General features: G+C 31.7%; 2 protein-coding genes and 1 non-coding gene across 3 annotated transcripts; 2 read left to right on the top strand and 1 right to left on the bottom strand.

The window, feature by feature from the left end:
- Positions 1-1,565: 1,565 nt before the first annotated feature.
- LOC105203109 (alpha-ketoglutarate-dependent dioxygenase alkB homolog 4) lies at positions 1,566-4,478 on the top strand. The gene is made up of 5 exons (XM_011171874.3): positions 1,566-1,903; positions 3,266-3,391; positions 3,471-3,563; positions 3,632-4,059; positions 4,143-4,478. The coding sequence occupies exons 1-5, from the start codon at positions 1,706-1,708 to the stop codon at positions 4,291-4,293; spliced, it is 996 nt and encodes a 331-aa protein (XP_011170176.1). The 5' UTR covers positions 1,566-1,705; the 3' UTR covers positions 4,294-4,478.
- On the bottom strand, positions 4,398-24,395 carry LOC105203110 (tetraspanin-33). The gene is made up of 8 exons (XM_026140595.2): positions 24,075-24,395; positions 19,468-19,656; positions 16,521-16,691; positions 14,257-14,484; positions 6,478-6,666; positions 6,221-6,391; positions 5,273-5,494; positions 4,398-5,125 (listed from the first exon to the last, which is right to left on the bottom strand). Exons 1-8 carry the CDS (start codon positions 24,147-24,149, stop codon positions 4,931-4,933), a joined length of 1,440 nt encoding a protein of 479 aa, XP_025996380.1. The 5' UTR covers positions 24,150-24,395; the 3' UTR covers positions 4,398-4,930.
- Positions 20,693-20,774, top strand: Trnas-uga. Its single transcript has one exon. It is a non-coding gene; the product is annotated as a tRNA-Ser (tRNA).
- Positions 24,396-24,634: the final 239 nt, after the last annotated feature.

Raw genomic sequence — 24,634 nt, 5'->3', positions numbered from 1 at the left:
CCTCTGTTATCACCGTAAACTAATTCCTTGTGATAACCTATGAACAGTTTGTGCTGATATGTGTATATGTATAACTGGTACATCAGGTCAATATACAGGGTGTCTGACAATTAATGATAAATATCTCGCATGTAGGTAGAATGGATCAAACTGAGTCAAAAAGTCTTGTACCACTTTGCGATCTTCGCAATAGTTAACGAGTTATAAATTATTAAAGTATCCGAATTAGTTCCATCCATCGCCAAATCCAAGCGCGTGATTGAAGTTGCCAAACGTGCAGGGCGGGGAGTTTACTTGAAAAAAATGACGGTGGACATTCATGACTATGAAAGGAGGGGGCAGCGTTACGCGCCGTTCTTGCGTAGCCGCGTTGCTGCTAGCAAACTTCCCGCCCTGCATGCTTAGCAACCTCAATCACACGCTTGGATTTGCCGATGGGCGGGATTAATTTGGAATTTTTATTAATTTATAACTCGTTAACTGTTGCGCAGATCGCAAAGTGGTACAGAACTTTTCGACTCAGTTTAATCCATTCTACCCATATTGCGAAAGATTTATCATTAATTGTGAGACACCCTGTATATACGTTATTGAAAAAATAAAATATATATAATTAAAATATATTATTTATATAAACATATATAAAATTGTAATTTTTTACTATTTTTACAAAGGCGGAATAGCATCTGGAACAACTTTTATTATTTGTTTAAATAAGAATGCAACTAGAAAATATATGTTAATATAATACAATAACACAGGCACACAAAATAAAAAAAGTGTTATATCGGAGGGACTACACCTATGTATCCATATGTATTTGACGCCCTGAAACCGACTTCAGAATTACTCCATCAGGTCAGAATTTTTTTTTACCATGTTAAATAGTGTGTAATTTTAAGAAACGTTTAGTAATTTTTTGAGTGTAAAAGAAAATCTTGATCTGATGGAGCAATTCTGAGGTTATATTCAGTTTCAGGGCGTCAAAATACATAGGGATACATAGGTGCAGTCTCTCGGACATGACACTTTTTTTCTTTTGTGTGCCTGTGTAATTAAATAAAATTCTTTGTGATGACTTGTGAGATTTGTAAATTCTTGCTATAATATTTATTATTTTATTTATCATAAATATTTACTGAAATATTTTATAAAATATTTTAGTAAATATTTATTTTTTATTATCATAAATATTTTAGAAAATATTTTGTAAATATTTTACTAACATTTTAAATAAAAATTTTTATAATTATTTTCATCATGTACATAAAATATAAAGTATAAAATGTATATTCATAACATTTTATAAAAAAATATTTATGATAAATATTTATTAATATTTATCATAAATATTGTGTGCTAACTGGGTAATGTCTTAACGACATCTTTAATGTCAGTAAAACATCATTGAAACGTCATTTGACGTCACTTTATTTATTAGGTTTATTAAATGGTTATTAATGATCGCATTTAAGTAACCACATGCATGTCTATCATATCTATTATATATTTTATAATATTTATTAGTAAGCATATTTTAGTAATTTCTATTATAAATATTTTTCTGTTTTAGAACTTAATAATTAGATGTGATATTTTAAATTAATCGAATGAGGAATAAATAGTTCTTTGTTCAAATCGATATATCGATGGATACGATAACTTGTCGAGAATCGACTTTGGAACACATTCGCAGCATTGGCAAATGTTGGCAGCACTGTACTGTAGTCTTGCTAGTATATTTCCATATTTTCGACTTCCGTATGTTTTTTGTTTGATATCGAAAGGAAAAAGAAACACAATGGAGACTGTGCGACCATGCGGTTGCAAAGGGATACGCTCTTGTTTGATTTGCGAAATCGAATATGAGATTTCGAAGCCAGATTTGAAGAACGAGTTACAGGTAGACCACCGGAGTGTCTTAACCTATCAATGTTACTCGTATCGGAATTTCTCGCGATTAGTTGCGCAATTCCTTTCTCAAAAGTCGAAGAAACAACTTATTTACGGCAAAACACATTAATTTTAAGGACTTTTCCCGATCAATTTTATCAATACACATCGCTTATTTGTTACAACAAATACATAACCTAAAAAGCAAAATTTTTCCAGTTTAAATGTTTTAATCATTAAAATTTTGTGATCTTTAAAATTGAGAGTTTAATGTAAGCTAATTGTAAATAAATAAAAATATTAGTGTATAGTTCTTCCTTTATTATATTGAATTCTCATTACAATAATTTTTGCAAACAAAAAAATGACCATTTTTTTAGTTCTGTGATAGCAAATGGATGATAGTCTTTCAATTAATGATTGATGATATATTTACAATATGATTATTCAGAAATGTAGCTAATCCAATTAATGTGCAAAATGTTTGATAAATATTTCTATTCCTATTTTACGTTTGTGGCGATTACTATTAGGTTGGTAGGAAAATAATGTTTGTTTTTATATTATTTAATTTGCGACTTGTTTTTAGAATAAATTTCTTTTAATATATTCATCTTATATATCATTTTAAAGTGCAGATTTCATTCTATATTTCTTTGCTATTGGTTTTAAACATTAGAAAAAGATAAATAAACTAAACCATTTTAAAGTTATACCATATTGCAAACGGACCTAAATGTTATGAAAAGATATTTTATCTGAGACTTTAATATGTTTCAATTTTAAATACAATAATATATTACATACATATGTAAAAACAAAATTTATCTTAATAAGTTAAACTGGAAATTTAAAAATGATTTGTGGATATTTAGAGGTATATAAGAAAAGAGTATCCTTTTGAAAAACAGTATATCCGATGTATCCTGTATCTTTTTTATTTAGGATTATTATCTTTCACACATACACTATTCTAAAAAATGGTTTTCAGAGGTTTTAAAAAGAATTATATATATACACATATATATATCTAAGAAAGAAATTTATCTGAGAATTTCACCACTTGGTTGTGCCTTTTTTACTGTCTATCGTATACTAGTCTTTTGATTGAATCTGCTCCTTTAAATGGCTGAAAATACCAGAAAAACCAGTTTGCTTGTGTAAAAAAAAAACATTTACTTCTTGTTTCTTATTTTGTTTTGAAATCATTCTATAGATTTAAGGAAATGTACACAAATCTCTATAACACCAAAATTGAGAAAACATGTTTTCTAAAAATTCATAGTTTAATTACACAAATTTATGAAACATCTAATTTTTTATCGTCTGATTTCTTAAGTAGTTAAAAATATACTTATATGTATTATTATAGAAAAACAAAAGTTACATTTATTGTCCACATTGTGATAAATTATCACCTGGATGGGATATAGATGAATATAAGAAACATCCTTATCACGATGGGAATTTAATTGATTATCCTGGTGTTTACATCAAGGTAATATGATTATTATATTTTATAATATACTTTTTATAATATAATAAACATTACACTATATATATTGTGTATGTCCCAGCTAGATTTTTTAAAGGAAGATGAGAGTAAGGAGCTCATGAAAGCACTCGATGATATTCCTTGGCAAGCTTCACAAAGCGGTAGAAGAAAACAGGTATATAATATCTCTAAAGTATTTTGAATGTATTTATATTTTTATATTTAAATTGATACGTCTTATAGAATTTTGGGCCAAAATGTAATTTCAAGAAGCGAAAATTACAATTAGGGTCATTTAACGGCTTTCCCAAAACAACACAGTTTGTACAGAAGAAATTTGAGGAAATCCCGTTGTTACATGATTTTAAAACTATTGAACAATGTTCACTGGAATATGATTCTGAACGAGGCGCGTCTATCGATCCCCACGTGGACGATTGTTGGATTTGGGGAGAACGAATAGTAACCGTGAACGTTCTCGGTGATTCTGTTTTGACTATGACTCCTTATCATGGTCCGATAACACGATATAATTTAGACTACGTATCAAAATACGATTCCATCCTAGAAAAAGACATGCACAAGACACGATCTTTAGATACTGATGATAACATAGTAATACGATTACCAATGCCTGCTAGATCACTCATGGTTTTATATGGTCCAGCAAGGTATAACACTCTGCTTAGGAATATTAAAGGAAAAATTATATTTCATAGAAATAATATTAATATGTGATGTTTTTGTTTAATAGATATAAATGGGAGCATTCTGTGCTTCGACAGGACATCACGTCGAGACGCGTTTGTCTCGCCTATCGTGAACTAACACCTCCGTATCTCGAAAATGGAGAACATCAAGAGGAAGCTTCTGAGATTTTAAGGCAAGCTTCTCTTTTCTGGTGATGTTAATATGAAATTAATATTTTAATAATTGTTGCATTTATTTATAAAAAGAATAGATAATCCTTAAGGATGTGTATTATTTGGCGTGATAAATGTAAATACTGTTTTAATAGAGTAAAGATATTTTATTCTTAATATACAGTGCATTAAGAATGTACAGCAAATAACATCTCTCTGCAACAGTCTATATAGTATTTTAAAATAATGCCTTTTCTTTATAAATATTCTCACACACACACACAATGAGGTATTACATTATCTACATAAAATTTGAATTCAAACATCACAATATTTTATCATTGATATACAAATTATTTAAAGCAATCAGACTGTCCGTACATATATATGCCTATTAAGAAAAATATATTAAACTATGTATTGTAAGTCAAGCAATTATTTGGTAATAAGTACTGTTTTCTCTTGCTATCCCATGTTAATTCATTGGACTTTATTATAAAATTAAGAATTAAGAATAAATATTCATTTTCATTAAAACGCGTTTTAAAAAATAGAATCTTTTTTTCTCATTATTCGAAATTTAATAAATTTTTTGTGAGCTCGACAAAATAAAAAAAACATTAAGTTTTTATATAATTATTCGATTTTTATATCAAAATGTTAATTTTGATCACCTGAATCATTTCTGATCGTCTTTCAATGGATAGTCTGGCGACATGTACACTACGGGAAACGTAGTTACGGGATCCGATTTTCCCAATGGCTCGTAACCGTTCACTAGATTCTCTCGTAACTCCCAACGACGCCTCTCCCTTTCTGTCTTCTGACGCCTGATAGCTCGTCCAAGCATACACGCAAACATAATTCCCGTTAGCTGAAAAGGAACAATTGACGATTTATCAGTTTACATAGGTAAATGATTGTTCAAAATTTTGTTTCATCTTACAAATATACTTGGTAGTATCGATGCCGAATTTTGAAATGCAAGAAATGAGATTAAAAAAAAGCTGAATCTACTAACTTGAATAAGGGCGATTGCTACCGCCCCCGTGCCGATGTATAGCGCGCTACGGTGAACAATAAGAGCAAGGCGACTAATACAGCCCTCCTGATATTTTCCATAACAACGGTCTGAAAGCTCATCCACTAGATATGCGCAACAAGAGTCAGGTACATCCATATGCGTATTATTGAACGGTACATTGTTCCAATCTTGGTAGTTATTATATCCACAACAGCGTAACTGTAAAACGAGAGAGAAATATGGATTAATTATTTTATTTCTTTTTTTTCCTATAAAAGAATACACTATATCCTGAAAATGTTTTTTGCAGAATGTGTTTAGTGTTAAAGATGTATTGCACATTTTCAAAATAATGGCAAAATTATAGATTGTTCTACATTGCATTTGGAAATAATATAAAAAGTCAATGGTCTTCTATCTGGATCACACACATACGCATAAATTATTTCAATAAGAAAAAATGTGATCAAATAAGTAAAAATGCAACTAATGATAAAAATCTGAATTTTTTTTTACAAGTACTTTATATAAGCATTCTAAGTATCTAAGATAATTTACGTAAAGCTTCATTGCGATATAGAAATCGGTTGTCAAGTTAATAAATAAGCAATATTTATTTATATAACAATTAAGTTCAGAAGCAATAAAATTTTGCATAAATTATTTTGAATACTTAATGTACTTATACAAAAAAATTGAATTTTCAAATTTTAATTTGTAATAAAATAATTTAATTTTTAATAACAAATAAGGTAAATAAATTATAAAAATATTATTCACACAATAAATGAAAATATATTATTTATAACTTTCATAGTTTATATTTAAAGTATAAATATTAATACATTTCCAATTTCAATTTTGCACTGTATGTGTAACACATTCTTAATTATCTTAAAAGATTTTTCTACCTTCTTTTATCTATAAAGCAGTCGATTATCTTACCCTAGACTGCATAAAATCGATTGCAAATCTGGCTTCCTCGTTCTTTTCATACTGATGCATCGTTACATTAATCTTCTCTGCTAAAAGATCCTTGATACCGTCTTGTAAGGCATACGCGGCAACAGCGGCAGCAAGTTCCAATAGCAAGACAAACGATAGCAAGACTGCAAACTAGATACGCGTGTATAAATATATTATACGTATCAGAGAAGATATCTGAAATAGAGTAGAAATACAAAATATTCGGTTTTCCTTACCACAAGAACCATGCAGGTACTTTCCCTAAGCGCACCGCAACATCCCATAAAGGCAATTATGAAGACAAGTATTCCGACTACGATCAAAAGAGTGGCTGGCGAAAAGTAGCTTGGATCGAGAAAATGCGAGAAATTTTCATAAACTGCGTAGATCGTCGTACCGACCGATATTATCATCACTCCCGTCAACTGCAATAAAATAACAGTAAAAAAAATATATAATTTTATTACATATTAATAAAAATATACAAGCTCGAGGCAAAAGAACAAACAATAATTTAATAATGACCACAACGAGCAATTCAGCGAAAATGGTAGTGCTTATTCAACATAAATTAGCGAATAATTATATTTTAGACAAAAAATGTTACAAAATCGTGTACAATTTTATATAATATTTTCAAGTAAAAATAATATTTTAATCACATCTAAAAATTAGATGTAAAAAATATCCATTTATAATTGATTATTTTGAATGTTATTATTTATTTTATTATTTTAATATATTTTTTAAACAGTTTACTAACGATCGTTTAATGATTCTATAAACTTCACTTATGGATTGATTATTCGATTACATGGAGTATCGACTCAAGGTCGATAATTTTCTTGCAAAAATTTAATTAGATATCTTTTTACATTTTAATTATTTAAAACGTAAGCCGATATCACTTAAAAATTATATTAAAATAAATTGAAAGAAATTAAGCTCGAAAAAATTAAATCAGAAATCTAACGAAATAAAAGCCAATACGATGCTTGTTAGCATAATCTATTGCTCATAAATTTAATGTGTTACATCATGGATTTTACGTTCGGCTTTACGTAATGGTTTTTATTTTGAAAACTGATAAAATGTTCGGCGCACAGTTCGCATAAGTTGGAGATTGTAATAATAATATTAGCTTGAATTAGTATGCATTATTTAATAGTATCTCAGAAAGAGATTCGTGGAATGTTATTTGTTTTTAATATATCCATGTTTATGTAATAACTTTTTCATTCTTATTGCAATTTTAAAGTTCCGTGTTTTTTCAGCAACCTGTATATTATTTCTACTTATAACAACCACTTAGATATGCAGTATTGCATACGATTTGCGAACATACAACATATACCGAACGTAACACACGCTCATTGTACAGTATATATAGTAAGGTTTCGATCATTTCCGTAATACGCGGTTTCCCTGACATTAGTTATATAATACATGTGTCCTCGCTTGAATGTAAACTTTTTAGACTAGAGGAAAGAGGGTATATGACACTTTTGTGAAGCGTATCGCTATCTACACGTTACCATCGGTCTTTATTTGCTCCACAAAGCGTATCGTATAATTTTCCACGATGAGCGGCTCTCTTATAATTTCTACACGTTTATTCGTAAATCTGTTTTATCACCGAAGGCTCAAAATAAAATGTGAAATCGTTTCAAATACATTTTGACAGAGCGTCGAGAGATACATGTTACATTAAGATAGGAAAGGCTTTTAAAACTTTTAATTTGATTTATATAAACAAACGCATTCGGATAAGATATCGACGACCCGTTTACGACGTATCATGAATTTATTTTTGTTTTCCTGTTCGAGCGCAACGAAATCAAAGAGCAAACAAAATGTTTGATCTTCATGCAATCGACCATTGTACAGGTCTGTCTTCCAAGATTTTTCGTTCTGTACTCGTGCACCGAAGTATACCCTTTGTTAAAATTTTAAATCGTACGATATGTCCCGACATCAACGATTGTGAAGATAATAAATTTATCTACTGATAAGAGCGACCACGAAGTCCCCTAGGCGAGCGCGATACAATGTAAGATATTTAGAACATGTTTTCCTGATATTACGTTTTGAGAACAACGAAAAGGGTTCTCATATCGTCGATTTGAGATTTCGGATGTCAAAATCAAGGAAAGGTCTTATTGTTAGTGAAAAATCGTTTTTCTCATACGCATTTTCCTTCACGTGCAGCAAGAAGTTAGAAATTTGCACAAGTGTCTGAAAATAATTTATAAATATGTTATACATGCATTTCACGGTCTCTTGTAGATATATTAATTATAATTTATAAATGCTTCCATATGCAATATACTCCACGCAATATACTTGCATCAAACTGATTATTCATGCCGATTTGTTGGCGATAATCTTAAGCCATTTGTCTGCGTATCCTGTAGTGATAAGTAATGAATCGTGAAAGAGTTCGATGGCGCATATTATTTCTCCTTTGTTTAATTGAGTATATGAGTGCTAATCGGGTTGTGCAGCTGTACAGGTTCGTCCATCCCTAATAATTCAGCAGTGCATAGCCTTGTCTACTGCGATATCGACCGCAGTTCGAAAGTGCCGTTCTCTCTAACAACGAAACTCGAACTTCGTGGCCCATATCCCCTTCTCCGTAAGCCGACAAGAACAAAGAACGTAATATAGAGCGTTTCAACAAGAAGTGTAGAATGTTTTTTTAATAAAACGGCAAAGAATTGTAATAATCAAGATTTCATTACTTCGTTATAGAGTAGAGACATGTAGATTATGTGTGTGGAATAGTATATATTATCCAAATGGCCGCTTCGACTCTTATTGCAAATCCTCTCTTTTCTCAAAATTTTCGATCATTTTTCGCAAAGATACGGCTGTATTTCAGCAATAGTAGCTTTGAGAGCGTTAATCGTCTGTGTATTATTGATATAGACCTTCCCTTTAACGTAGCCCTAAAGAAAATCTAACGCGCCAAATCGCATGATCTTAGTGGCCAATTATCGCCATTTCACGAAAGAAAACGACCACGGAACTTGAAACCCAATAAAGCGAACGTTTCATTACTTGTATGGCATCGCCCCATCTTATTAGAAATAAAAGTTCATTGTATTTGTATTCTTTAGTTCAAATTAAACAGATTAAAACGTCTACGGTCCGGTTCTTCATTATCTGGTTAGCTTATGATTAAACCTGTTTTACCAATAAGCTTCACTCATGATGATGGCATACCAAAAACCGGGCTTTAACATCTCTATAGCGCACTCCGTTTACCATAACAAACATTCTAGCATCTTTTTCAAAAAAGTATGATCCAATGATATCATCCGCAACAAATTTTCACACGTACCGAATGCTTCTTTTGCATTGGATTTTCCTGAGTCACGCGCGAGTTTTTAGAGATAACAATTTTTTATGACACAGCACACTATTCAAAAAACATCCCAAGGTTGTCTTAAGAGGTCTGTATTGTATAAGTTGCTTATTAACACACTTGTTGAAATGAAAATGCGTTCATCAATAAGCAATTTCTTTACCAGAAATCATTAGTAATAAAATTCAAGGATGTATTCTACGATTGTGTAGCGCTCTATGATAAATTCTACTAGTTTAGTAGATGACTGTAAAATAAAAACAAACAACATGTGACGATCTTTATGAAAAATGCCACGTAATTCAAATCTTAAAACATCTGTTGAAACACTCCAAAGGATCGGTAGAAAAAGCTCATCCTTTTGTCCCTTTACGTTTTATCTAGTTTAATCCCAATTTATTTTATTCTTAATTCCTTGACGGAAACAGTTCTACAAAATTCTTCACAAACTTCAGAAATGTTATAAAAATCTACCAAAAAATGCTGGAATTTGAACACTTTTGTTAACTTTAATTAAATATGACTCAGATATTTATTTTTCGCGTATATAAAAATATGTATATAAAATATTTTTACTGCAAAATATAAATTTTGAAAGAAAAATATTTCTATTAAAGAAAAAACAAATATTTCTATGAAAAAGAAAATAATTTCTATAAATTTCATTAAAACTATATATTTACTCATATAAATTTTTTCCGTCGGGGTACTTGTTCAATTCATTATAGTTTTACTGACAAATTCATAGAAATCACAGAAACGACACAATACAAAAATTTACAAAAATTTAAGTGTTCCAATTCTAGTATTTTCGTAGCATTTCTTAAAGAGAGAGAGAGAGAATTTTGTAGAATTTTTTTCAGAGTTGCCACGGATGACATAAACGATTCAATACGTTATTTGAATCGTCTAATACAGAAAATCGATTTAATAGATGGTACCAGGGGTTGAGCTATAATAATTTCGAATAATCCAATTTGTGTAAACCATGACTTTTTTATAAAGTCCATAATTTGCGATAATATCGATTTTCGAATTGCCGCACACAGAATAGAAAGACGTCTGCCACGTATACGCGAAAAATAAATATCTGAGTCATATTTTTCCTCGACATTAATCGCCATTTATGTTATCTATTCACTAACAGCTGTATCGAGCAGGTATCTTGAAGAAAAGTGATAACCAACAGTGATAGTCAATGCGTACTATAAACGAACACTTCGTCCGTTCCATGAATTATATTACATATATTTATGTAAAAAAAAATATGTATATATAGACATATAAATATAAAAAATATCTTGGTAATAATTATATGCATATATCTTTTTACACAAATATATATGTATTATACAATATATAAATATAAACAATTTTCAAAATAAATACAAAAAATTATAGCTAAACGTCTTATTCGCGTTACTTCTTTATCTTTCTCAAAAGTAGATTATTAGCAATTTAAGGTAACTCCGAGCGAAGTCTCCTTTCTCTATTCATCATCTACACGGTATATAATAGCAATCGATAATTATCGACGAACGGAGTTACATGGCTTGGATGAGGACACCTGGCCTGCGATGCGCAATTGCACGTCGAACTTACGTCGCAACGGCGTTTTCCTACGAGCCGCGATTCGTCGTACAGTCATTGGCGGTGACTTTATGCGTATTTGAAGAGTCATAATGCACGTTATCTCATATTTCAAGAATATCTGTTTCGACGGGGACTCATGCGACAACGAAGCCTCGCCTCGCGAGGCGAGTAACGTTTCGCATCTTCCGAGATTCTCGGTGACGATTCCTCGAGCCACGAAAAGTAAACGCTATTCCTTTTTCCCCTCAATTTTTTTTTTTTATTGACGCGCGTGGAGTCAGAGAGCCCGGTCGATAAATAAACATAAGGATCGCGATTGTCCTTCGATCGACGCGAGAATGCTTTGGAATGCGGCGGAGATTCGATGAAGAATATACGTTCCGCGAGACAACGGTGACGGAAAGATAGAAACGCCATTCACATTATGATGTACAGACCACGAAGAGGGAGTTGACCGCGCACAGCAGGTACTTGATGCAGCGGAGGCCGACGTCTAGGTGCGTGGCCGCCATTTTGCCTCGCGTTTAGCTTCTCCCGGGCGCAGATGCACAGCGAGCGGTTTCGCGCACCTTGAGCACTTCCAGTTGCTACACCGATTGCCGATGCCGACACTGGCGCGCCGGCCTGCGGCGTTATCTGCTGGCCGATAACGAGCCACGAAAACACACGATCGCGCACGGCGACGTATTCACGCGATACCGATGCGGATAATTTAGGTTTGTTTGGAACGTGCCGTATAACGTGGAGAGGGAGAGAGAGAAAGAAAGAGACAAATGGATAGAGAGAGAGAGAGAGAGAGAGACAAATGGATAGAGTGAGAGTGAGAGAGACAAATGGATAGAGTGAGAGAGAGAGAAACAAATGGATAGAGAGAGAGAGACAAATGGATAGAGAGAGAGAGAGAGACAAATGGATAGAGAGAGAGAGAGAGAGAGAGAGAGAGAGAGACAATGGATAGAGAGAGAGAGAGAGAGAGAGAATGGATAGAGAGAGAGAGAGAGAGAGAGAGAGAATGGATAGAGAGAGAGAGAGAGAGAGAGAGAGAGATAAATATGGATAGAGTGAGAGCCTGACAAATGGATAGAGAGAAAGAAAAATAGATGGACAAAGAGAGAGACAGACAGCCACAAGAGGGAAAAGGGGGGAAGAGGAGGAGAAAGAGTGGGAGGAACAAGGAAGTATTTGCGATAGCATGAAGAAAAAAACATGACAAAGCGATAAATCAGTTAAATTATAGCGCACTATGCGTCAATGAAAATTCGATTATTCGATAACAAGTGTCACATTGATATGAAATACATTTTTTTATAGATTTATTGGTGCAAGACATCTTTGTTGGAAATGTCGAGACATGTTTATATTTAATACATTGTAAAAGAAATTTATATCTATACGGTACATGTATAATATTTAACTGAATATTATATAGAGCTAAAATTTTCAAGTTGATGGGCGTGGAAGAGACGTCCACACCCGTTCGTTGCTACGTTTACACGTGGGCAAAACAACGAGGCAAACATGACTCATATGTGAACGATTAAGTTTAATTTCGTGTCTCTCTGCACACACACGCGCGCGTGTGTAAATATTTCTGTGCACAAGCGAGTGCTACGACTTTTTGTTTAAAATTTACAAGTCGCAAAGACTTGTGAAAAAAAAAATTTATCGTAGACAAAAGCAGATTCTTTATTAAAAAAACGTGATTGTGTTTTATATTTCCACACACTTCCATGCAAAAAAAAATGTTTAAGATATTAAAATGTTTTATTTCTATGTTTAGATTTAAAATACTAATCGCCATTTTCATCAACGTAGATTAACTTTGATTTCGGTTCAATTTTTCATCTTTTTCTAATTCTTAGACCTAGAAAACGATGAAGTAAGTTAAACCGAGATTAAAATTAATCTACATTGGCACAGACGGCCACGAAACGTTTAAAACTGAAATCTAACAGTTTTAAACGTTTTAGTGTTTTAAATCTAAACACGTAAAAAAACTAAAATATTTTTAAGTATTTACAAGTCACTAATAAAACATTTTAATATCTTAAAATTAATCACTTCTTTTTTTAGTACATCTATGCAAATAACAGCCATTCTACAATCCTGTAAACAATTAGTTGTATTGTAAAAGGTGTAGTTGCATATCCACTTCAATCAATGTAAATTAACTTTACTCAGTTTTTCTTATTCTTAAAACTGAAAAAAGATAAAAAGGAAGTTAAAGATTAAGGTTAATTTGTATTCGTAGAAATGGAGTCTTACCACTGCATGTTATACTACTTACAACTACGTTTACGTACTATTGTAGAATGGTCCTAAGAACATGCAATTGGGATATTTTAATCAGAAATGATAAATCCATTTTCACAAAAACACTTGGCAAGGTAAAGATTTATTAAAAATACACACGGTTCATATAGCGCAATGCGAAGTATATAGCAAAAATAATTTACCACTGTTCTATGAAGACAAATAATATTTGTCAGATTAATTATCAGATCAATTATCAGATGTATGTAATTCGGTAATTCTAATGAAAATCCTGCTTGACTATCATCTAGGAATGTAACGCTGTTTCCGATGCGTTTGATGTCCGTATGGCACTTTACATGGTCTGATAACAATTCCTGATTGATTTTGCCAAGTAGGTTGACAAGAAGATTCCTATTAGCTGCAACATTAATTATTCCATTTTTGTATTAATAAAAGATGAATGTTTTTAGTTTATCAGAAACTTTGAAACGCAACGTTCGGAAAATCTAACATAAAAGAAATGTTTAGTTTCAAGATATTAAAATGTTTTATTACTGTCTTCGTTTTTTTTTTAAATACTTACAAATGGTTTAATTTTAAACAGTGTTTAAATTTAAAACGCTAAAATGTTTGAAGCTGTTGAAGATTGCAATTTTAAACGTTTCAGTGTTTTAAATCTAAATATCATTTAAAACTGAAATCTTTTTTAAGTATTGAAAAAACAGAGATAAAACATTTTAATATCTTAAAATTAAATTAAACACGTCTTTTTCGAGTAATAAGATACTAATGAGGATACCTGAATTATACCAAGACCTATCCCAACACCCGCTATCTTGGACGCGTGTTTTTCCGCGAAATCCCCGAACGCATCCATGCAGCCATGACGATGCAGACTCTGCGACGACAAGGTGCAGTTGGATTCACCAATAGCACCTACTACATTGTCGCAGCACGACATCGGAATAGCCGGCAGATTTCCCGGTTTTAACCAGTCAGTAGCATTGTTCGTCCCGCAACATTCAAACTGCAAAAACGGATTATACGTGGTTAATACGTTGATACATATACAGTTGCAGAGACAGAGTCAACAATTATAATGAAAGATTTCATGAGAAATACTTCATTATATATAAATATATGTATATACATGCATGCACACACATAATTGAATATATATATATTTAGTTATATACATTATAAATGTGATGTACATATAATATTTATACTATATGTAAATAATATATTATAAATAATATATAAATATATTATATGATGTATATAATTTTATTATTGTGCAATACAACGGATAATTGCTTTGAATTGAATCCATGTTTATAGGACATTATTTTTAGATTCAAAACGCTTATCTGTTGAAACAATAAATTATTTATATTGCCTATATTTATATAGTCTTAAATAAAAGCAGATACCTACATTTTTATCATTTATTTGGAATTTTTTTACTGTATTATGTCTTATTGGAATTATTCTTTATTTCAAGAATTCTTTTTAAACTTGTGTACATATAACGCGGTAATTAATAAAAAAATAATACAGACAAAAAAATTCCAGAAAAAAATATGAGTGTCTAATACTTTTGGCCAAAGATATATTTGATATATGCAAGATGCTCTATAATTATTGACAAAGCGCTCATGTGCCGGTAAAGTTAACTAAACTGAATAACTGGTAAAGAGTCATATGCAATGTGAATTATGATGTGATAACCAAATTTAATTAATGGAATTAACTTTGTTTAGCAGTGAAACATACTTCGAAAATGATTATTCGCATTTATTTTCGCAAGAAAATAATACTGGATATGATACTAATACCAAGCGTACGATTAGTATCTCTTATTTTAGTTATATCTCAAAAACGAAAAGTCAAATTAAAATGGAACAAGGCATGTTAAAGCTAAAAGTTGATACTTTTGCAAGGAAAAAAAATTTGATGCTGATACTACAATGTTCCGGAAATCCTAGAAATCATCATTTTTTATTTCATCATCTCTTTGACGCCACTTTTCTCCAAACTATGATGTGATAGCAAACTTTAGCCGTCGAATTCGTTTTTAATGACCAAAAATCCATCGAAAAACACTTTGTTTATTCATGTTTCAAAAATTATTATGTAATTTGTTTTTCACTAACTATTGCAGAAATAGTACACCCACGGTCATCGATTCTGTCACTCAGAAAATTTTTCAAACTGAGAAGTCATTATCTTTCTACATACGCAGTTCATGATTAACGTAGAAAATATTAATTAAATGACACTGGAACAATAACAATACAATAATTTAATAATAGTTTGATAGTTTTTAAAAATTTATCTTTAATTCATCTTCTTTTTCATCACGAGAAATTATTAATCTTCGAAACTCAAGTTTGCGGATTAACTTCCGAAAATTTATCGTATTTGACATAAAGATTACTTCGCCAAATGTGGTCGCAAGTGGCCAGCGCGACCGTAAGCTCTGATGTTACGTTAAACGTGAACTGCGAGTGTGTAGAAAGATAGTGACTTCTCAATTTGAAAAATTTTCCGAGGGACAGAATCAATGATCGTGGGTGTACAGGACTTCTATTCAGTTCAATCTACTCTACTTACAAACAAACGCTTTGTCAATAGGATATCTTCTGTATGTATGTATATACAGGGTGTCCTATGATTTCATATGTATAAAATATAAAACATAAAATGCGCGCGCGCATATATTTCATAGATCGTTAAGGGTGGTCAAGGAAGTCGGTGTAAAAATCGATTTACGCTACCCTCTTGTAGCGTGCACGCCAGCTACCACACATGTATTATACACCGGAATTAGAGCCCGGCATTGAAATTATCCCTGTCGCCTGTCGTCCGCGATATCCTTGCAACGACCGGATCGCTCCCACGACTGGGGAAGACACGACGCGAAGCGCGAGAAACTTCTAACAAAGCTGCCGTCGGAAAAGGGGGAAAAAAACAAAACCACTCGCACATGGTCCGCCATTTCGAGGATATAACGCGATCACGCGTATAAATGCGGTAATTGTATATAATTGCGCGTTTTACGTCTCGTTGTAGATTGTCCCAGACGATTCTGATCTCTTCGCTGCCGTTGTATTTTGGCATCGTATCGAGCATCTTGGCCTTTGCAACTTCCTTCACTTGCGCCCTCATCACGTATCCCATTGTGCCGCCTATAATCTCCAGAAGGAAAATCGCAGCTAGAAGTGTGCAGAACTGCAAACGGCAAAAGAGAACGTCGTTAGAAGAATTCAAATTATCTTTCGACAGATTATTTTCTATATATAATCATTAAGCCTCCGATTACGCATTGGAAATTGAGGATTATATACGAACTGGAGATTAGAATTCAATCAACCAGAACAAAACAAATTAAAATTATTTGATTGAAAAAATTCTACCCTAATAGGACAGGCATTTATTAAATTATATGACGAAGTTTTGCATAAAAATTATAATTTGCAATTATGTATTTACAATAATAGATGTAGAAATACCTTTTACAAAATATTGATAACTACGGTACAATAATTTCAAAATAGTATTTCGGTAAAATTATCACAATATTTATATTTAGTACATTTGCAAAATTATATTTATAAAGAAATTGTTTAATAATTGAAAAAAATATATTTTAAGCTGCGACCGTTGAAGGCATTCTTTTTCAATTTGTATAAATATATTTTAGCTTTATTGTGTATAAAAATTTTAAAATATAATTTATCCATATACATGTTTACAAAAATAAATAATTATTTCTAAATTATAATGTAGAAATATTGCAGTATGAAATATTACACATTCAGCATGATAACATTTTAAATAAAGAATCACAAGCGGTTTTTGAAATAATTGTAAAATATTTAGATATCAAATTTAGATTTGTCTAATTTTGGACAAATATTTATAAATTCTATTTTGATAAAATTCCTGTTATAACGTATCATTTTAGCGCAAAATTTTTTTAATTCGTAATGCCATTATTGTGCAATATTCACGCAATGTGCCTATCGAGGTAATCTTCAATTCGTAATTTTCGCAATCTCCAATGCATAATCTGTTATGTATAGGCTTTATACAGATATCCCAAAAATAAATCGGTTTCTTGGTATTAGGTGATGTATTTTTCTAAAGGTATCTGGAAAACGCGCAAATAGGATAGAATCTAATCTCGATGCTTAAAATATTTGTTATATAGTTTCTAGTCTTACGTTTGCGTCAATTTTTTAAAGCAACGCCGGAAGTACTCCCGCCCTCGTCTGCATGCGAGGGAGAGTAATTTTCCCGGAATAAGAGCCGGGGCGAAAGTAAAACGGGGGGAGGACACACACATGTCAATTACGTACCTCGTGCACAAAACATATGATCCATTATGTTATGAAAACGAGGGGGAACCGATATCGTGGATGGACAAGACTTTAGCCGCACTTTTTTCCGTCCGCGTATCGCGGTCGACAACCCAACACTCCGTATCGAGATCCTAATCTTGAATTAATTCGAATAGAACAGCGTCGAAAATGCGCTGCAAATGTTCTCGAGTCACGACAATGGTTCGCTTTATTGCTCGCGTTGCGTTACGATTGATTCTCGTCGGCGCGTTCTCAATCGGAAGTGCAATCCTATGGCGAGCTCCGCCAGGTACGGTCGATCGATTGAAACGTAAATCATTTACAATCGGTGCATTTACAATGAACATCGTAATTTTTAAATAAAATGTTTTTAACGATCTCCAATAGGCAATTATTGTGCCAATAATGTGCAAATAATTTTGTAATAATTGCAGATTTAATCTAGTACATATACAGACAAAAATTCATATCAAATTAACAATTTTTTGTCTCATGTACATATCAACAAGAATAAAAAAAAGTCTTTAAAGAGTTGATAATTCTAAATTTCAATAAAATATTTTTATTTCAATATTATAATAATCACTTAAATAGTACAACATGATTGTTTTCATATTAATAGTATTTGATATTAAATTTAAAAAATTGTATTGCTTGATTTGAAAATATTGTTTTCTATCTAATATCTTTTCTTTTCAATTCATTTTTTCAACTTATGAAAATTATTATCGAACAAAGATGAATGTATTTTTCGTGACAAAACTGTAAAACATATCTTTATGTAAGCAAAATGTCTAAGATTATCAAATTAAAAAAAAATTTCTAATTGTGCTTATATTGAGTATCCCATTTCAATGCTGCACTTTATATGGAAACAATGGAATACTTTGAAAAGGAAGCATTTTTAGAAAAAAATGTTCTCGACGAAAGACAATAATTATTAAAAAGAGCATATTAATTTTAATTTAATAATAACTTTTTTCTATGTATAATGTTGTTAGTAGAATTAGCACAAATATTGTCAACAAAATATGATGACAGATTAATGGCAGAAATTCAATCTTTGATGTATTCCTTTTACAATTGATTGGCAGAGGAAATAGAGCAGAATCTGTATTTGACAGATTCTGCTCGGTTTCTGCCGTCAATCTGCTGTCAGATTATGTTTGCAAACTTTGTCGATAAAACACAAGATTAATGCAGACAAAGTACATGCCTTTTTTCTAGCAATTTCTGATCGAATTTACTACCAATCTAGCAGTGCATTACAGAGAGTTTGCTTATTATCATTATTAATATTATTGATTTAGTCGGCTGAGTAATTATTATTTGCTAATTAAACGTTTATACTTACTGCGACGGAGTCGCAGTGTTAAATTATTTGATTGCGTATGGCGCAACAACTTTTCATTTTCATTATTGAGAAAAATTCTGAAGAATATATGCGATATTCAAGTGATATAACAAGTTAATAAGTGTGTAGCTTAACACGTAAAATAATTAAATTATGCATTTTTTATAAGAATAAATTATTCACTTTTCATGAAAAAGATGAATAATTTATTTATTGCAGAAAGTACAATCAAAGTGCGATATTTAATAAGAGAAAAATGTTATTCAAGTATTTATGATCTTTGTCTTACCGTTATAATCATGCAATAACTTTCGCGAGCGGCTCCGCAGCATCCAAAGAAAGCGATGATAAAAATGATAGCGCCCACGGCTACGAGAAGAGACGGTACCGAGAAGAAGCTGTTGTCAAGGAAATGTTGGTACTGATGGTACACTCCATGGATGACCACGCCGATCGATAGCAACACTATTCCTGTAATCTAAGCACAATTCATCGATGCGTAATTTATTTCTATTGATAAAAGGAGGATCAAAAAAATAATTTATAAAATTGATAAATGTATTTACAAATTTTAATACAGAAATATTATTAAATACCAAAATTCGCTTTGATTAAAAATCATATTTTTTCTCCTACTTGTATTATTCATATTTCCATCTAATTTCACTTATCGAAAATATAATTGAGTTAATCACGCTAAAAACCAGTAATGATTACATAACGATTTCGTCACGTTAAATAATGGTTTCGCAGTATTGCGCAATCAATTAAACGACGTAATTGTTTAATTAAGAATGTGTTATATATTCAAACTAATGAAAAATCTACAGACATTCTATGTTGCATTTTTTATTAACATAAAAAATTTAATTGTGACATTCGAATCAAAAATTATTTCAATAAGAGATAGAGATGTCCAATGGATAGAGAGATCCAATGGAAATGCAATTAAAAAAATGTAATTCTTTTTAAATTGGATTTCTTTTACATAAGTACGTGCTTTATATAGTTCAAGATGATTTATGTAAAATTTTATTATGATGCAGAGAATAATTATTCTAATAAGTAAATAAGTAAAATTTATTTGTTTATTTATTTATAAAATTAAACTCAGAATAGCATGAATACAATTTTGCATAAATCATGTTAAATGTATATAAAATACTTATACAAAAAAATTAAGCTGTTTGTCATTATTTTTTAACATAATTTTATTTTTAATAACAAATTAAATAAAAATATGTTATTAAATAAAATATAATGTTTTTAAATTATTCACACAACTTTCATATGTATATATAGTTTGTTTAAATAAATATTAACACATTTTTCGAATTTTAATTTATTTTGCAAGAGTTGTGCGTATGTTGTACGTACAATGTATCTTTAATGTAATTAGTAGTTATAATACATATGAAAGAAACGCGCAAGATTAATTTCATAGAATACATTAACTTTTTAGAATTTTACATCTGCGCACAGTATATTGTACAAATAGCAGCACGTTTGCAACAGCTGCGGTGTCCGAGCGGTTAAGGAGATGGACTTGAAATCCATTGGGTTCTACCCGCACAGGTTCGAATCCTGTCCGCAGCGAATTTTTTTTTCTTTTCTTCTTTCAAACAAGATGTAATCATTTACACATATATATGCATGTATCTTGACAAATAAACGCAAAAATAATGGTTTTTAACTAACTATACTAACAATAGCAGAAATTCAATAATTTCAGCACTTCTAAAACATTAATTTTGCAATAATGCGATTTTGCAATAAATTAAATAACTACGTTAAAAAATAATAATCGGAAAGAAGCGTTACTTCAGATAAACGGGTTTCTTCGTAAAAAATTAATACGCATGTAGCGCAAGAACGTTAATAGCGTGTCTATTAATAAAGCGATAACAAAAGGTGTGTGTTTCGATTGTGCTGAATAATCGAAGAACAGGTTAGTTATTGAATTGCTTATCATCTTATCAAACTGTAGTTTCTATACATATGCATAAACAACTACGAATTCTTTACTTCTAATAATAAAATTATTTTGGATGTCTAATTCTTGTCCCATTCTGTAGCATATGATATTCGTCATAGTACAATCGCTTTCATCCGTATCGATCGCACCGAATGTGGCCTTTCAGTGTCATCACGTTGCGTACGAAAAAATCCAAAGAAGGCAAATATCGTATGAGAATTCTCCGTTGAACATATCTTTTACGCTGATCAATTTTTCTTTGTAAGATTTCTCTTACAGTGATTCATCTACTTGCAGTCTTCATCGTTGAATCCAATCGATAACTAAATAACCGATGAATTAATTTAATTTTACGTCAGACTTATAACACGCACTTAAATGGCATCTATATTTGAACACACATTCCATATACGGGGTGTCCAATATATTCCCTAAGAACCTGCGATTAAAAGTTTAATTTTGACAATAATAAACTTATATATTAATTAACTAAGGAAAAAATTGTGATTGCTTTGTCACATATTTTATAACATTGGTTATTACTGATATAGTTTCTATCAATTTTTTTCAAAAATCGATTTTTCTTCAAAATTGTTCTATTTTTTTAGGAAAATTGATAGATGTAAAAATTTTATTTTCGAAACTACAAGATGTAAATATGACTATTCGTCAAATGATCTTATTATAAATGCAGTACTTTTCCACTCAAATTTTCAAACTTTCAGATACTTGTTACGAGTGATTTCGACCAATATTCATCTACCAAATACAAAGTTGAAATATTTGCTCAAAATAACTCAATATTTGCGTAACTCATAAAATATAAAAAGTTGACACAAAAAACTATATACCTATCTGCAAATATATACGTGTACATTGTATTCTATATTTGTTAATGATATCTGAATTAAATTCCATTTTCAATTTCACATTTCCACTGTCTTTCAATAAATATTTGCGGGGAAAAAAAACGTGATTTACGTCGCGCATATCATTTAAAAACCGGATTCTACTGAACCACGTGATTGATGCTATCTTGACAATGTGCGTACTTTAGCGCGATTGTTGGATTTTGACGTTCCACGAGACAGGAACAAATATTAATCAAAACCAACTAAAATACTGTATTAAACTCGTATTTATTGACAGCCGCGAATTCTAATTAAAATAAAATTTGGCTGAAATTAACTTTTGATTAAAATTCGATTTCGTCTCATTCTACACAGTCTTAAAATGGTAAGATAAGAATCCAGTATCTACATAAACAAAAAGATGTCTTTTAGATTTCTAAAAGATGTCTTGCTATGTCTTGAGATATCTTACAATTTTCGTAAAGCTTCGAAAATACATCTATTAGCGATCTGAAACATATCTTACTCAATATTTTGAGATATCACGTTAGATATCTATGAAGATGTCTTGAAGATACCTTTTAGAAATCTAAAAGAAATTTTATGTGACAAATATCTTAAAAATATATTTTAAGATGTCTTTTCGACATCTAGAAATATCTTGAAGATATCTTTAATAAAATATCTTTTAGATTCCCACAAAACTTTAACGTATTTTTTAGGTAAACAAGAAACATTAAAATAACATTTTTGGCTGATTTCTTCATACTTCTCGATAATTATCTCTTCCAGACAAAGATATTCATCAGTTAATTAAAAATTTATTTTTTTCACTGAAAAATTCATTTTCTTCACTTCTGGTAACAGATAGCTATTCTTCATACTACCAGTTTTAATACTACTAACTTTCGACATAAAATATATTAGAATTTCACTATTTTACTGCAGTAGAAATTATCATTCTCTGGGAAATATCTTGTGGATAAGGTTATCTAGAGATGAAGAAATTGGGCACTAAAGAAATATTTCCTGACAACACGTATGTCTACTGCCCGCTTTCTTTACATCTCCCGATAGCTATCTTCTAGATAAACATATTTGTCACATAATTAAAAATTCGTTTTCTTGATTGAAACCTCTAGTTATGTATCTAATGGAGCTAGAGATGAAGAAATTATATATAAAAAATATTTAGGAAACATTTTTAAACATCTTAAAGACTAAAAGATGTCTTAATGTAAGACCTTTTAGATCCGAATTCATAGACATTTTTCAGATCTAAATCTCAAATCTGTCTTTGTCTCGCATATGGTAACGTAGTAAGCAAGTCAAAGACAGATTTGAGATCTGAAATTTGAGAAACGTCTATGAGTTCGGAATTTAATGTTGTCTGGCTTAATTTCATGTATACTTTTGGACGTTTTAAAATAATATTATGTAAAACATTTCAAAAAGATTATTTTATACATTTTTTTTTCAAAACATCCCAGACAACGTGCGTGTTTAAAAAACGTCTTTAAGATATCTTTAAGATATTTTTTACGTCTAAACGATATCTTAAAAATGCCTTTAGACACGCGTTGCCGTCTAGAATTGTTAAAATGTTTCCAAGTTATGGTCAAAGTTTGTTCATATTGATATTGTATACAACATCAAGTGTATGATGTGTTTGAAAACGTTACTTGCTGTTAAATATTCTAATAGCACTTTATGCTTACTGGGAAGTGCTCTTAGTTAATTTCAACTGAAACTACTTTAGCTAACTTCTACCATTGCTCGTAATAAAAAAATAATAAAAATTTTGATCGATCTTATTTATTCACTTCACGGCTTTGCAAACGCATATTCGTAAAAGTTACGCTCTTGTTAAGCTTCTGAAAATTGCGACTGTCGATCGTAATCGAGGGTTTTCAACAATTGCACTGACGCGTGTCGATACAACGCACGGTTCGATAGCTCGCAAGCGCAATCGAGTCGCGCGGATCCATGCCAACTCAAGATTCCAGGTTCCAGGTTACAGAAGGAACCGCGAGACGTCTGCCGACAGCTGATCGTCGGCCGCGTACTTACCACGAAGAACAGGTTGAAAGCGAACATCAAGTACTTGATGGTTTTCGGCGCCAGACTCAGCTTTGTCATCGCCATTGCTGGAGAACTTGTCTATTATGAATTACGCACACGCGGTTCTCACTGTCCTTCTCTCTCTCTCTCTCTCTCTCTTTATCTCCCTCTCTTTCTCTTTCGCACGCGCGAAACTCACACGGATAACGGACGGACTGCTTTCAAGGGAGAGGCGCGAGCGCTACTGTGCAACTTCGGAGAGCAACGAAAAACGCGGCGAAAAAAGGCCCCTTAGCGCGAGAACAGACGTTCCGACGAGTGGCGCCGATGTGCACGTGCCAAGAGCGGGATACACGTATGCGACACCACACACGCACAACTGCTGTCGGTCGCGTGCGTACACACACGTGAATATGCATGGCGCGCGCAAACGAGTGCGTATCGGTGCGGCGCGGAGACCGGTCGAAATCTCGCTTCGGTAATTCGTTCCGAGATACATCGACATTGGCGGCCAGGTGTTGGTGCCGCACACGTACACCTGTTACCGATCCTGCGCCAGTGGTTGCGAA

Source organism: Solenopsis invicta, unplaced genomic scaffold (genome assembly GCF_016802725.1).
Source record: "Solenopsis invicta isolate M01_SB unplaced genomic scaffold, UNIL_Sinv_3.0 scaffold_67, whole genome shotgun sequence".
NCBI classification, from domain to species: domain Eukaryota; kingdom Metazoa; phylum Arthropoda; class Insecta; order Hymenoptera; family Formicidae; genus Solenopsis; species Solenopsis invicta.
This window is presented reverse-complemented; position numbering and strand designations above follow the sequence as displayed.